The sequence below is a fragment of the Staurois parvus genome, unplaced genomic scaffold (assembly GCF_062004578.1).
Source record: "Staurois parvus isolate SC_StPar_1 unplaced genomic scaffold, SC_StPar_1.0 ptg000105l, whole genome shotgun sequence".
Classification (NCBI taxonomy): domain Eukaryota; kingdom Metazoa; phylum Chordata; class Amphibia; order Anura; family Ranidae; genus Staurois; species Staurois parvus.
The window spans coordinates 107,885-122,500 of NW_028317901.1; the positions used below are offsets into that span (position 1 = coordinate 107,885).

A 14,616-nucleotide genomic window follows, 5' to 3' on the forward strand; every position below is an offset into this window, starting at 1 on the left:
CTACCGAACATCTCCCGACAAAGGAGGACTGCTTTGTTTACTAACAGTCCTCCTCTCTTTCGGCTCAGGCACACTGCTCTGGATGGCTGTGCACAGCACAGCCATCCAGAGCAGTGTGCTTACAGTGAAGCACCAAACACACCACCCCCCAGTAAAACACTCCCAGCACACAGTTAACCCTTGGATCGGCCCTCATGTTAACCCCTTCCTAGCCAGTGTCATTAGGGCAGTGTCTGTGCTTTTTTTTTTTTTTTTTTTTTTTTTTTAAGCACTGATCACTGTATTGGTGTCACTGGGGATGTCAGCAACACCAAGTCAGTTACCCCCAGTGTCAGAATGCCCGCCGCAGTCCCGCTAGAAGGTCGCTGACCACCGCAATTACTAGCAAGATAAAAAAAAAATTAAAATTCTAGTATCTATACCGCCATTTGGGAATGCTATAACTTTCACATAAACCAATTAATTTACACGTATTGGGATTTGTTTTAGCAAAGACATGGAGCAAAATACATTTTAGTCTAACTTTATGATGAATACATGTTTAATAGCAAAATGTCCAAAATATTGTTTTGTTTTTTTCCCCACAAAATTGTCTTTTTTTTTTTATAGCGCAAAAAAAAAAAAAAAAAATGCACAGGCGATCAAATACCACCATAAGAAAGCTCAATTTGTGGGAAAAAAAGAGGACGCAAATTTCAGTCGGGTGCAACGTTGCATGACCGCGCAATTGTCAGTTAAAATAACGCAGCGCCATAAAGCAAAAAATGGCCTGGTCAGGAAGGGGGATAAATTATCAGGGGGGCAAGTGGTTAAACAAAGCAGATTCACTTTAAGTTCAAAGCTTTTCTTTTGTCAATGGAGAGCAAAACACAGGTGGTTTGCTTTAATTCTACCTTGCCCAGCAACACACTTCTTACCTTTGAGCCTTATCACTCCATTTAGCCACTGGACACAAAGAAAGCCCTGCCCAAGCTTCAAATGTCTCCAACCAGGAGTTAAAAGGATAAGTTCACCTTTTGAGAATGTGTTACATGTTCCCACTCCTGCAGCCACTGCCTACACTCCCTGTGGACTCTGCCCACACAACCGCATCATTCATTCAGTTCTGTGAATGAATGGACTGCAAGTACTGACACAGCCTTTGCGGCTATTGGCTTGTAGTTCTCAATTTGCATTTTTTTATTAATTTTTTTTTTTTTTAAAAAGGTGAAATTATCCTTTAAACTGGACTTACACAGATCCAGCAGATTCTTCCATCCGTGCTACACAGCACTGATGGATGAAAGCTGCTGTGTTTTGACAGCTGGCTTTGAAAATTTCTAAAACAGGAGATGCATCTCAGTGGATGCAGCTGATGTTTGACCAACAATTTTCTGTCAGTCTCCTTTAATTTTACATTTGAGGAATTTCGGGCAGTAGCAAGCCAATGACCACACCACCTACGGAGTGAATTTCGAATGGTTCAAAACCCAGCCAAAATGCGAACATTGTATGGCCAGTTTTACACAGGGCTCAGAACTGTCCTCATTAGTATTATGTTCTTCCATACTCTAAGTACTAAAATATTTTCTGACCTTGCAGTAGCTGAATAGAGCAATGGCGAGTGAAGGGAAGATGTAGGCGTATGTGCATTTAAAGCAATCATGTCGCTTTGCCCAGCACAGAAATATAATGTGTTACCTTCATCTATCCTATGTGAAAGCTGTTTTTTTACATTAAACCAAGAAAAAAAAATAAAAAATATCTCCATGTGCATGAGTTCCTTATTCCCCCCCTCCCCCAACACCTTATGTATTGGCTTAGCAACAAAACCAAGAACATTTACTTGAGCCCCAGTGAGAACATTTGTTCAGAGGGCTCCGATACAATTATTACAAAAAATAAATAAAGCCACACAACTGGCTTTAACATTTTACACCAGTTAATGACTACCCATATGATGTTCCCATGAGTCTCAGATAAACACCTAAATAGGGTAGTGGTGAGTGCCTGACTTCCCCGACGCACCTCTCATGTTCAAGATTGTATTAAACCACACTATCTGCCAAGCCAAATCTAATACCCTGACCCAAAACAATGACAACATTTTTTTTCCCACTGAGACTGCAATTAATCAGCTTTACTTTCTCTAGTGTGTTTTTCTGACCACTGTTAAATATAAGAGGTGCTTTTAAATTATTATTCCTATGTAATAAACCCATTACTATCTCTTGTAAGGTACACCTTTAAGTGGTGGCGACTATCTTGCATCATCATTGAAAAGCACAGAAAATCACTGAATGGGATGCTAGAAACTTACGCAAGAAAAGGAGAAACTAACTGCACCAGCTCTGACCGAGATATAACCTCCTGATTGAAGATCACCAGACACCGCAGGAAATTATCATAGGCCTCTGCACTTCTGAGAGCTTTACGGACCTATGAAAGGTAACAGGTATAGGAAAAATAATAATAAAAATAATATAAAATAAGTCAAAGTGCTTAACTTTTCCAAACTTAAAAGAATTAAAATAGTGTGATGTCAAGAAACAAAATGACACACTAAAAATAGAATAACCATTGGAAAAAGCCTCCTCATAGCTTTACAGTATAGAAAATGCCTTTGTGCCGTGCAAGTACTAAGTATATTAAAAGTATAACTGTATTATTCATAAATTAACATGAGACTACGGGTTTTTTTTACTGAAACTGCATGGTGAAAAATCTGGCGCAGCTCTGCATAGAAACCAATCAGCTTCCAGGTTTTATTCTCAAAGCTTAATTGAACAAGGTGAAGTAGCTAACTGGCTACAATACACAGCTGCACCAGATTCTGAGTGTACCAGTTTTAGAAAATCTCTCCCAATGGTATTCAAACAGCAGAAAAAGTCCAGATAAAAATTTGCATCCATACTCACCTTATCAAAAAACTGTGATTCTGCCCCTGCTCCGTGCTTGTTTGCATCTGTCAAGGACTGATCTTTCGGGATAAGTATTTTGGGTTTCTTCTGCAGGACAAAAAGGAATGTAACTTGTCAATGAAAAACGAGAGAAACGTACCTTGCACAACCTATAAGTCCACTTATGAAATTTACCAGATAATTCCACACAAATGCAATATTTCAGTTATGTAGAGTCTGATGAGGCCCAAACTGAAACCCAGTACTTCAAAAAGACTCCAATGGCACTTTATAGTCTCCATAAAACAAGGGTGCTCCCACTTCTGTCCCAATCCCCATATCACATTAAAGCACCTATATTGTGTTTTCGATTGACATTTGTATTGACAGTGTTTATTATAGAATATATAAAACAATTACATATGAATCTGTTAACATGTATGTGCATCTTTAACTTGTGCTACTCTCAAAAACAGTGACCATTTCCATGTGCCAAATCTCATCAGTGCCAGACTGGAAGTCAAGTAATGAGTCAAGAGAGGAAAAAAATAAAACAAACAACTCACTAATAAGTAAAACACACACTGTTGCAGCACAGTGGACATTACACATACTTGTTAGCACCCTCGCAATGACAGACTGCATGTGGTTGGTTTCTATATGACTCACTAGGCTACCTGGCTCAGTGTAGTTTTGCTGAGATTCTTTACTAATACAGCGTGTGCGTGTGTGTGTGTTATTTTATTTTTTTTCTTCAAATAACAAACATGGTATACTTACCTCCTCTGTGTAGTGGTTGTGCACAGAGCAGCCCCGATCCTCCTCTTGGCCCGCCCCAGCCACTACTCAGCATGTCCATTCACACAAAGTGCAGTGGCTCGGCCCTGCCTCCTCTCTGATTGGCGAACAAGCTGTGATTGACAGCAGTGGGAGCCAATGGCTCCTGCTGCTGTTTCAGCCAAATGAGGAGGGAGAGTCCTCGGACAACGGGTGTCCCGTGCACACCATTGAATCATAATGGGGCTCAGTTAAGTATTGGGAAGGGGGCTGCTGCACACAGTTTTTTTACCTTCATGCATATACTACATGAAGGTAAAAAAAACCTTGAGCCTTTGCAACCACTTTATCAATGAAAAAAAAATAAACAAAAAAAAAGCAGGATCTTATTATTTGCATACTTTTATAGGGGGCGTGGCCCCAGATCCAGAGTGCCGACGTATCTGACATCCATTTTGGTTGGGTCTCTGCTGTTTGTTGTTCATTTGAGGCTTTTTCACAGTACCTCCATGGTCATTCCTCACCGATTCCACCTTTTCTGCTGTGGTTTTACTCAGCAGCTAGAAATTAAAATAAAACACAATGTAAACAAAAGTCCAGAAAAGTCCATCTTTTCATACCAGACAGAGTAAAGTCCAATAGAAGTACTTGATCTGGGCACACAGGGTTTATTTACTAAAGCTGGTTCACTCAGATTCTAGAGCACGTCTGCATAAAAACCATGTGGAAGAAAACATCCACTTTACAAATCTGTATGCATGTGTTTTCCCCAACTACTCCGCATTCAGCATGTAAGTGCCAACGGCTGAAAACTATATGCCCTAAACAGCAGATTTGTATCTTTTGGCAGCTTGTAGAAGTACTCTGCCACTAATTTATATAAGCACAGAAAGATCCAAGCTCTCACAAGCAGGTTCCTTTGAACCATCTTTTTTACATTGTATTGTAACTGTACCATCTACCTTTAATTTTTGAAGTGCTGCACTACTGTTGGCACTATTTAAATCAAACATTAAGTTAGTAACATCTAGAGAAAAATAAGCTACCACAAAAGTGCTAATACTACATGTACAAGATTATCTTTCGCTGCTGCAGAATCAGTAAAATAAGCACAACTTTATTTTAGATTTTTAACAATGCTCTAGAAGTAAGACACCAGTCAAAACACATGTGAGCGGTTTTAGCTGCAAAAATTGCGTTCAGCTAGTCTTGCGGTTCAATATTCAGCCATAGTGTTGCCAGCAGAATGGCACCGTTTTTTCCTACTACAGCTTGCCATGGACCACTGGACCCCTGCCACTGAACCCCCCTCCCCCCCATGCTTTCCTCACTCCTATAAACATGCCTAAAAATGTTGGACTGGAAGCAATGTATCTAAGCCAGACAGGATCACAGAGTAAACCTTTTATTGCGATATCTGCTTTGCAGGGAACCAGTGGAAGAGAATATAAACAGGTTGACATCAATTACGTAAACAATCTTTAAGGCTAGGTTCACACCTATGCAGTTTGTGTTTCTGCAGTGCTTTTGGCGGTTTTTTGCATGTGCGTTTTTGATGCGCTTGAGGTTTTGTTTTCCACTTGTTGCTGGGCAGAATAAAATGTATCAAAACACACTACATGCTTTTCTGCAGTCTCCATTGAAGTCTATAGAACCAAAACCGCAACGTTTTGAGTTTAAAAAAAGTCCCTGACCCTTTCCAAAAAATGCACCGGGTGAGAACACGGAGATGTGCACCTGTCCCATAGGAAATCATGTTGCATGGACTGCTGCGTTTCTGCAAAACGTAGTGGAAAACGCATAGGTGTGACCCTAGACTAAAATGCATGTGATTACACCCCACCCAAATACACACATGTTCCCCTTTGCCTTCGTTTTGATTATTTCTCAGTTTAGGTTTTATTGGGAGACTTCACAGGCAATCAATTTTTGCTTTGCTCATTGATATTGCCTTTTTTTTTATGACTTCATTACAAAGCAGACATCCTACCACAGAACTGTTGGCATCTGGCAGGAACTGTCCAAATTCTGACAGTAAGTCTTCCTGGTTCTTGAAAAGCCGAGCAACCTGGGCATACACCTCCTGTTCAGTGAGGGCTGGGGTATAATTTCCTCCTGCTTCTTTCGCATTACGCTGCTCCTTCTGGAACATAATGCAGAAAACCATGAGAAAAGCCAATATTTAACATCCTACCAATATTAAGCAGATAATACCTAGCTTACCAATGCAGAAAATAAAATGCAAAAAGAAAAGGAGGAGGGTTAGTATATGTGATCTAAAATTTCCCAAAAACACAGCTTCTATTTCTATACAAAACAGGTTAAAGTAGAACTATAGGCATTTTTTTTCATTTTGGAGAGAGTAAGGGAGGGTTATAACCCCTGTGAGATTTTTTTTTCTCCATCTGTGTCCTATTGCGGAGATACCTTAACTTCCTGTTCCATAGCCAAACAAGAAGTGAGAAGGAATCCATGCACATTAAGGGAATTCCTTAGGGACCCCCAGGTCACCAGAAGTAGTGTCCCCATTGGAAGATTTCCCCTCTATTAGTTTTCTGGAGACAACACAAAATTTGGGATTTTCTTTTACTTTCAATGATAATGGTAAACAGGATAAATAAAAAGGGGATGACTCTCCCTAACAGAGGCACAAACAGCAATAAAAACTGAAAAGATGTTCTAATCCCTCTACACTCTTTCCAAAACTAAAATATATGACTTTATAGTTCAAGCCCCTAAACTTATGCCTCTCAAATTCCCTTCACTCTTGAGACCTAGGACAAAATAAAAGTGATGACCACCGATTATACACCCAAATGCACTGGGTTTATGGGTACTTCTGCACAAACTCTCTACAATAAATCTCGAACTGCCCTAGTCCTATACAGATTATAATTTCTCCATATTTATTCTTCTCCTTATTTAGGAGATGCTATTCCTATCCCAACTGAAACCCTAACCTAATGTACTTCCTCTATCAGATTACTGGCTTAACAGTGTAATACCTGCCAGCAAATCCAGGAGAAGGGGAAAGGGGGGTAAAGGCCAAGTTGACACATCTCTGACCTAGGTAAGTATTGTGGAAGTGGGAGCGGGTACCGGTCACAAAAAAGGTACCCACTCCTGAGAAAAAAAAAAAAAAAAAAAGTTTCCTGTACAAATTTCAAGATCAAAAACAAACAAACAAACAAACAAAAAAAAACATAACATAAAATCAGCTTTCTTTTACCATAGCCTTTATGGTTACATGGTTCATTCACAGCAGCTGCTGCATTCCAACGCTGTAGCTGGTGCGGAGCTGCCGAGATCAGCACAGTGATCTCAAGGTTCAAATCGATAGCCGCGCAGTACGCTGCGCAAAAAAAAAAAAAAAAGTACTGCGTGCATTTTCACCACAGCTTGCCTGCACACCACTGCAACACAGGGAGATGAGGCTTTTTGCCTTGTCATGTGGTGGGACTACACTGGAATAGTCATACAACAGTCTCACCACATATGGTGTGAACGTACCCTCAGTGAGCATTAGATGAAGGCTAGAGGAATTCTTTAAAGACTCAAAAACATTCACAAAGATTAAACTGGATGGACCTGTGTCCTTTTTGTCTCATGTCCATTAGTCATAGAATAAGTATATAGACCACAAAGCACTCACCTGGTAGGTATGCAGGATCTCCAAGAAAGCCTTGTAAATGTCAGGCTGGCCTTGAAAACGATTTTTTATTTTGTTCACATAATTAATGGCATGATTGAATTCAACAGGCTGGTTGTTTTGCATTGTAGGTGTGGCTGCAGTTGCTGTGGGAGTGGCATGTGCCAGTGGTCCTGGTGTATGTGGCTGTGCTGGTGGAGAACGGGGAGATGGGTACTGGATTGGTGTGCTCTGTTGGCTGGTTGGTGTATGTGCCTGAGAAGGCACGGGCTGAAAATAAAAACATGGTTAGTTATGGAGCAAGCCACAAGAGCAAATATTAAAAAGAGCAAATAGTTTGCATGTAACATTTATAGCAGGAGATTGAACATTATGTAGTAGTTTAAATTAGACATTTTGCAGTAACTATACATGATCATAAAATATTATGGAATAAAACAGATTAAGAAAAATTACAAAATGTTCAATCTCCAGATTAAAGAATGTAGATGAAAAACCCACCACCGTGCTAGGAAATATTTACATGCACCCAATAGTTGCCAATTCCTCCAGTGTGCACCAAGACCTAAATGTGTCAGAACCTAAGCCAGTACTTAAATTAAATCAATAGTAATTTCCCAAAAATACCCATATGAATTAGAAATGGTCAACAGAATTATTAAATAGACCAACGTGCCTTTTAAAATCAAGTGGCACCTTTTATTTTTCACCCACCTATCTTGCACCTTTTTCTTACCTTATTGATCTTTGCTGGGGCTGGTGAAGGGGCTGTCTGAGTGTTCAGTTGTGAAGGTGGAGGAACCTTAGAGACAGGGGATTGCAGCTCATGGGTTGGGATTTGATGGACCTGTCCAAGTGTTGTGACATTTACTAGGTCATTTGTTTGCACCTCAGTATTATATCCATTGGAAAGTGTGTTACAGATTAACAAAACAAAAAAAATGCTTATTGGCTGTTATTAACTAAACCTATATGTACAGGTCCAATGCTTAAACATACAAAGAACGACATCTCATTCTAGAAATTAAACAAGGAAAACTGGTCTCGCCATTTGGTTTTAAAAAATAGACATATACTTTTTCTATTAATTATGTTCTATTTTACAGATGGTCATTGCAAAGATTTTTTCCTCTTACCTTGTTGATCTTGGCTGGAGCTGGTGGTGGAGTTGGGTGAACTGGAGGGGGAGCTGCCTGGGTGGACGGTTGTGAAGGTGGGGGAACTGGTGGGACAGGAGGCTGCAACCCATGAGTCGTGATCTGATGGACCTGTCCAGGTGTGGTGACGTTTACCAGGTCATTTGTTTGCACTTCAATTTTATATCCTGGCGGTAGAAAGGTGTTAAAACCCATGATCAGGTCAGGATGACCTTTGAAGAGCTGAGAAACCCGACTGATGACTCCTGGAGTGTCAATGCTACAATTAGAAATACAATAAAATTAGTATTATGAGCTTCGTTTTTTCTGTTTGTACCTCCTAATCAAGCTCAGTTTTTACATTTTTTACAGTTATTATAAAACAAAACTAACCACCATATTAACAAACATAATTAAGTGCATAATAAGCTGGCCATACACCTTACAATCTGATACAATTTTCCTTAGATCTACCAACAACTATGTAGTATAAGGGCCTGTCCAATTGTATATTATTGGGTGGATTGTTTCGGTAGCCCTTAGATTAGATAATTCTACCAATAATTAATTGGTCACTCTAAAACAGATTGATGCATTCAGACTTTAAGTTGGCTGGTCAGCTTTAAAATATAAAATTGTAAGACTAATTTCACACTGATCCATTGCAAAAATACGGTAAAAATGCATATGAGTTTTTGCTGCGTTTCCAGAGCTTCCTGTATCTGTGGGGAAAAAAAAAAAAAAAAATATGCAGATTGCAGGACTAAAAAAAACTTAAAGGACCCGCAACTGACCAGTGTGAAGAGTTCCATAGGATTTAATGGCCATGCGCTTTTTATTAATGCAAAAACAGAACAAAAACGGATTAATGTTAAAAGCAGCCTTATGCATGTGATACATTGGTGGAATTCTGAACTAATTTTCTTTAGAAAATTGGAAATTTCAAGTGTTTTGCAATCCATGGGTGCCAACATTGCTTTAGAAATTCGAACAACCAATCCTTCAATTTCACCTCATGTTGCTACAGAAAACAATTTTCGTGGCCAAGAATCTTTTCTTTCCAGGTCACAGCTCATGCTCATTTCTTTTTCAATTATATTTCTCGCATGATTCTCCCATCATCGATTAGAAATTTGTTCATTGTAAAAAAATTTCCAAGATGCCCAATCACTCAAATTCAATGGTCGCACAAAAATCGGCCAATGCTGCAGCACACTAATGGTGCGAAATTGGAGCGAAAATTCTTATTTACGAAAGAAAATTTTATCGGATTTTGACTGTATATGGCCTGCATTAGTGTTTATGGAGCATAAACGACCCCAAAGACAAATCCAGATTGTTCACAGAAGTACAAAGCACTCACCTTTGGGATTTGAACTCCTTCATAATGTCAAGGAAATCATTGTACACCTGGGGCTGGCTGCCAAACTGCAATTTCACCTGATCAAGATAAGAAAGTGCATCCTCCACCTGAGAGCAAAAACAAAGACTGTATCAAATAAAACTGCCCATAAACAAACACTAAAAACAGAATCGTAAGTAATCTGTGCAATATTCATCTAGTTTGATGGGCATCAAAAACCTGATGAAATAAACCCAAGACAAAATTTAAAATACCAGGCAAAACAATGCAAACAGTATACAGTGCATTATTAATGCCTGATCCTGGCATATCTATTGTGAACCAAGTAACTTACAGGAAGCTAAAAATATTTTGCTCTCACTATAACAAATAAAGTAAAGCCAATCAAAAGAACAAACACTAACATTTCACTTACCTTCAGTCTCTGAAATTGTTGCCCCTGAGCAGGTGCAGCTGGAGGTGTTGAATGTGCATGACTCTGCACCCCAGGACCTCCATGGCCCGGGACAGGTGCGTTGTGGTGGTGGGCTCCATGTACAGCTGCAAGAGCTGCTTGCCCATGGCTACCGGAGCTTTGAGGCACTGCTGACACCTGAGAGGACAGAATGGATGTATGTTAACACAGAAAGCAAAATGGCGCTTCGGTGTCTAAACTATAGATGTGTATGTAACCTAGTAATACAAATACAAGTAATAAAGTGGAACTAAACTTGGCTTCCCTCGGATACCTGGACATCTTGACCCCATCTTTTTTCTTACCATCCAGATTGGCTGGCCTGGAACAAACGCAACTCCTGCGCATGCAGAAGTTCATGCATTCTGGCACAGAGGTGTACCTAGAATGTACACTGAGCTGCGCATACACAACTCCACAAACAGTCTAAAAGATTTTGAAAAGGCTGGTATGCGGTTTTATTGAAAAGAGACATAACACGTCAAGCATAGCATTGGCAAGAGCCTATCTGCCTGCAATTTTTTTTAATTTAGTTTAGTTCAGTTTAGTTTAGTTTCTGCTTTCCAATCCAATGAACGCAGCTCATAAATGCAAACATACGCACATATAGAGTGTAAAAGTCTCGCAAGTAGATTAGAAAACTATTATGTTGAAGTGTCACTAAAGGCAAAACCTATTTTTTTATTCTGGATAGAGTATAGGAGGGTTATGACCCCTGCCAGTTTTTATTTTGCCACTTGTGTCCCATTGTCCTGTAGCCAAAGTGAGGGAATCCTGGGGTGTCACCAAGGTCACCAGAACTAGTGCCCCTACTGCTGTTCTTATGTCAACCCAAAATTGGTGATTTTCTTTTACTTTGGATGATAATGGTAAACAGGACAAACAGAGAGGGAATCTCTCTAATGGGGGCACAGACAGCAATAAGACCCGACAAGAGATCCAATCTATCTCCACTCTATCCAAAACAATTGCCTTTAGTGACACTTTAACATAACTTGCCAGCAATGGGGAATAAAATGAGTTAATAAAAACAAAAGCCAAAAAGGAAATCTGGCTAACCTGATATCCTGGTGTCACGGAGTATTGGATGCCCGTTGTGGGCTGCATGCTGTCAGACTGCGGTTCATAAGCCGGAGGAGCAGGAGCAAGTACACGGTGTTGGTGGGCAAATGGTTCAGTGATTCGGCGAGGCTGGGGTGGGTAGGCAGCTGCCTCTGGATCATCCAGTCTGCGCTTCATCATGAGAACATAGTCGGGCGCCAGCGATGTACCTACGGTTTGTTAAGAGAGTTATGCATACGTCATACACAGACAACAAAACACCATAAAAAAAATTTAGATGCTGTGCAGAAGACATCTTTGTTTTAGAAGGATCAGCCATCAAAGGAGGGGGAAAAAGGTTTGCCCAATAACTGACTTTTCTGACAGCTTTATGTGCTTGTCAAGAGAATCAACACAGTATTTAATGCTGCGTTTACTATGTTTTAGTGAAGAAATTCAGAAAAATAACAAAAAAGCATACAGAGGTATTTTCATTTCTCAATGCCATCTCTGTGTTATACAGCCAACAAGCCGAATGGTTTCTGCAACACAGTACCAACATGCTGAAACATGTTACATGTGAACAATTGGTTATTTCATTTACGTAAATGGCTCTGAACAGACATCTCCAAAATCTTTGGTTTTCCTGGCCCTGCTTATATAAATACAAAATGTGTGCCCATTCAGGAATAGAATAACTTTGGTACACGCACAGGTTTCTCTATTCCACTATGACTCTCAGTCAGTCTGAGTTTATTTTCTTGCAAATGGGGCCACTGGCAATTACATGCAGGAGACCCAGAGGAGGTCCCTAGTGTTTAGTCGTGAGTAGAAGCCCCTCTGAAGGCAATGAGAGGCAAACCACTCCTGCACGTAATCACAGCTGCTCACATGTAATCGCTCATGGAGTGAACAGTCTGCGTCCAGCGCCAATCATTCGCAGGTAGTTGCTACTTGAGTTATTACATGCAGGTGGCCGAAAATAGCTGCGGGAGCTGTCAGCCTCCAATTGATTTCAATGAGGCTTCCACCTGCAGCTAATGCCGTGAACCCCTGCTGGGTCTCCTGCATGTATTCACCAACATTCTTATTCGCAAATGTGAATGGGACCTTATATGTAGTAACTGCATTAGTTTTTTTTATTTAGGCTTTTTTCTTTATTTTCATTTGATGATCCTGCTAGCAACACTTTCTGCCCTAGGGTGACCACGCTCCTCTATGGTGGAACTTGATTCAGAAAATTAAGTGCCACTAGATCACTTCATGCTGGCCCCTTTTGCAGGTATAGCTATGTAAATATTTAAAGTAAGTGCCTATATGGTTTAAAATCCAGTATAACACTAACTTACTCTGCTTTGCACACTCAGTTGCTCTCTATATTTCAGCACTGGGCCAAAAATTTAGAGGCGGATCTGCTGACATCCAAAAGATTTACTTATGATCAGGGGGCTCTGGGCTTCAACAAAGTGGCGGCCTCCAGCAAACAGAAACAGAACAATGTTGGAGACAATTTACAGCACACATCAATTTTGGTAGCATCGTATTAAAATGGACTGTACGTTCCTTGTTCCACTTTAGGTACCTTTGGTCAACGTTATTTAATAAAGTTTATATACTAATCTTTTTCTTTTTCATTATTTGTGTAATATCTTTATTTTCCATATCTATAGAAGGGGGAGGAAGTCTGGCCTGAGCTTTGATATCCTGCTGGTCAAGCCTTTTCACCACAGACGCTAATTCAGTGCAAAGCATTAAATCAGTTTACGGAAAAGCTGCAGATGAGCTTTAATGAGCCACCTGATGGCTGGGAATAGTATATATGAAATATTCATATTCAACATTTAAGTGAATAAAAAGAAAAGCAAAATTACTTTTTTTTGTCCTAGACTAAAAGCGGAGTTCCACCCAAAAGGGAAAGTTCCGCTTTAATGCTTAGTCCCCCGCTCCCCATTAAGGATTGGCACCTTTGGGGAGCGGATACCCGAACTTGGCAGGTACCCGCTCCCACTTCCGCTGCGACTGCCTAGGAGTTCAGAAGTGGAAGTTGCCCCCCCCCGTAGTCAGGTGCCCACACTGAAGATGCCGGCACCAGGGAGAGAAGACGGCCAGTGAAACCAGTGGTGGTGAGGACAGCAGCTACAGTTTTTGTTTTTTTTCCAGCTGAAACGCCGCTTTAAGGAGAGTATGTACGTAACACTACACATCTCCTTTAAGTGAAGGCATTAAATCAGTTACCAAGAATTGTAATAAAAATTAAGATTGTAGGGGGAAGTCACTGGAATGAAAGTGAACATTACACCAAAAGCTGGTTTTATTATTATATCTATTAATGGGCTAGAATTCTGCTTTAAATTATTATGAGTCAGGGTTGGAAGCATTTTTGCGCTTTCATTTCAATCGATTGCCAAACACACAAAAAGTACACTAGTCGTTAATGAATATTGCGCCACACCAATCTGCATGGTACTGTGGTACAATGAATTATTGGTGGCTGCAACATGTACGCATTACCTATATGCGTTTGGGGTGCATCAACAATTAATGGCACCCATGGCCTCTAACAAGGGCAGTATGTACCTGCGCAGTGTGAAATACACGTTTCACACACCGCAAATCGGAGTAAACAGGCCCTCAAAACTTTACTTTCAATTAATGTCATCTCTAGTGATTACAGTGCTAAGCTTCTACCCAATGGAAAGTTAGCCTCTAAGCAAGAAAGTGTGAAAAGGGAAATAAAAGAAAAAAAACTTATTTTTTCAGGTGTTAACAGGCACCATTGAGTATAATGGATATCCTATTGAATATAGTATGTAAAATCTAGACCACCGGTCACTAAATGGCGGACCATGGTCCGAGAATGGCCCCAGCAGCACTCCCTTCTGGACTGCCAGTGCGCAATAACAGATCTGCCACTTTGCAGGGCAGTCCTCACTGCAACATGACATCACGTGTGCACCCCGCCACTTGTAACTCACTGTCTCTCCGACTCCCGCTCCCTGCCTGTACACAAGCATCTTTCAGCAAGGATCCCGGCACAGCTCCTGTCTGCCCTCAAGGCAGGGTGTAGTCTTACAGGGGCACACTGATGGGCACATTTAATGTTAAAGGGTCATGCTGATGGGCACATTTAATGTTAAGGTGCACTCTGATGGGCACAACATAGTATGTGCCCATCAGCATGCTCCTTATTTTATGTTAAGGGGCACTCGGACGGTCCCATTTTATGTTAAGGGGGCACATACTGCGGAAAGGGGCACTCTGATGGAAATGGGGGAAATATGATGGCGAGGTGCACTCTGATGGGGAAATATGATGGA

General features: G+C 40.6%; 1 protein-coding gene across 4 annotated transcripts in view; it reads right to left on the reverse strand.

The window, feature by feature from the left end:
- The window catches only part of SIN3A (SIN3 transcription regulator family member A), a 73,584-nt gene that overhangs the window by 35,440 nt on the left and 23,528 nt on the right, over nucleotides 1–14,616 (reverse strand). For 2 of the 4 annotated variants that reach the window (XM_089671349.1, XM_089671348.1), the window contains exons 2-11: nucleotides 11,318–11,529; nucleotides 10,220–10,396; nucleotides 9,805–9,911; nucleotides 8,442–8,721; nucleotides 8,042–8,152; nucleotides 7,309–7,575; nucleotides 5,647–5,799; nucleotides 4,058–4,216; nucleotides 2,898–2,987; nucleotides 2,300–2,418 (exon numbers count right to left, since the gene is read on the reverse strand). In XM_089671349.1, coding sequence (XP_089527475.1) covers nucleotides 2,300–2,418; nucleotides 2,898–2,987; nucleotides 4,058–4,216; nucleotides 5,647–5,799; nucleotides 7,309–7,575; nucleotides 8,042–8,152; nucleotides 8,442–8,721; nucleotides 9,805–9,911; nucleotides 10,220–10,396; nucleotides 11,318–11,500 — 1,646 coding nt within the window. In that variant the 5' untranslated portion in view covers nucleotides 11,501–11,529. The remainder of the gene's footprint in view (nucleotides 1–2,299; nucleotides 2,419–2,897; nucleotides 2,988–4,057; nucleotides 4,217–5,646; nucleotides 5,800–7,308; nucleotides 7,576–8,041; nucleotides 8,153–8,441; nucleotides 8,722–9,804; nucleotides 9,912–10,219; nucleotides 10,397–11,317; nucleotides 11,530–14,616) is intronic. The other 2 variants (XM_089671350.1, XM_089671351.1) reach the window with 2 other exon arrangements.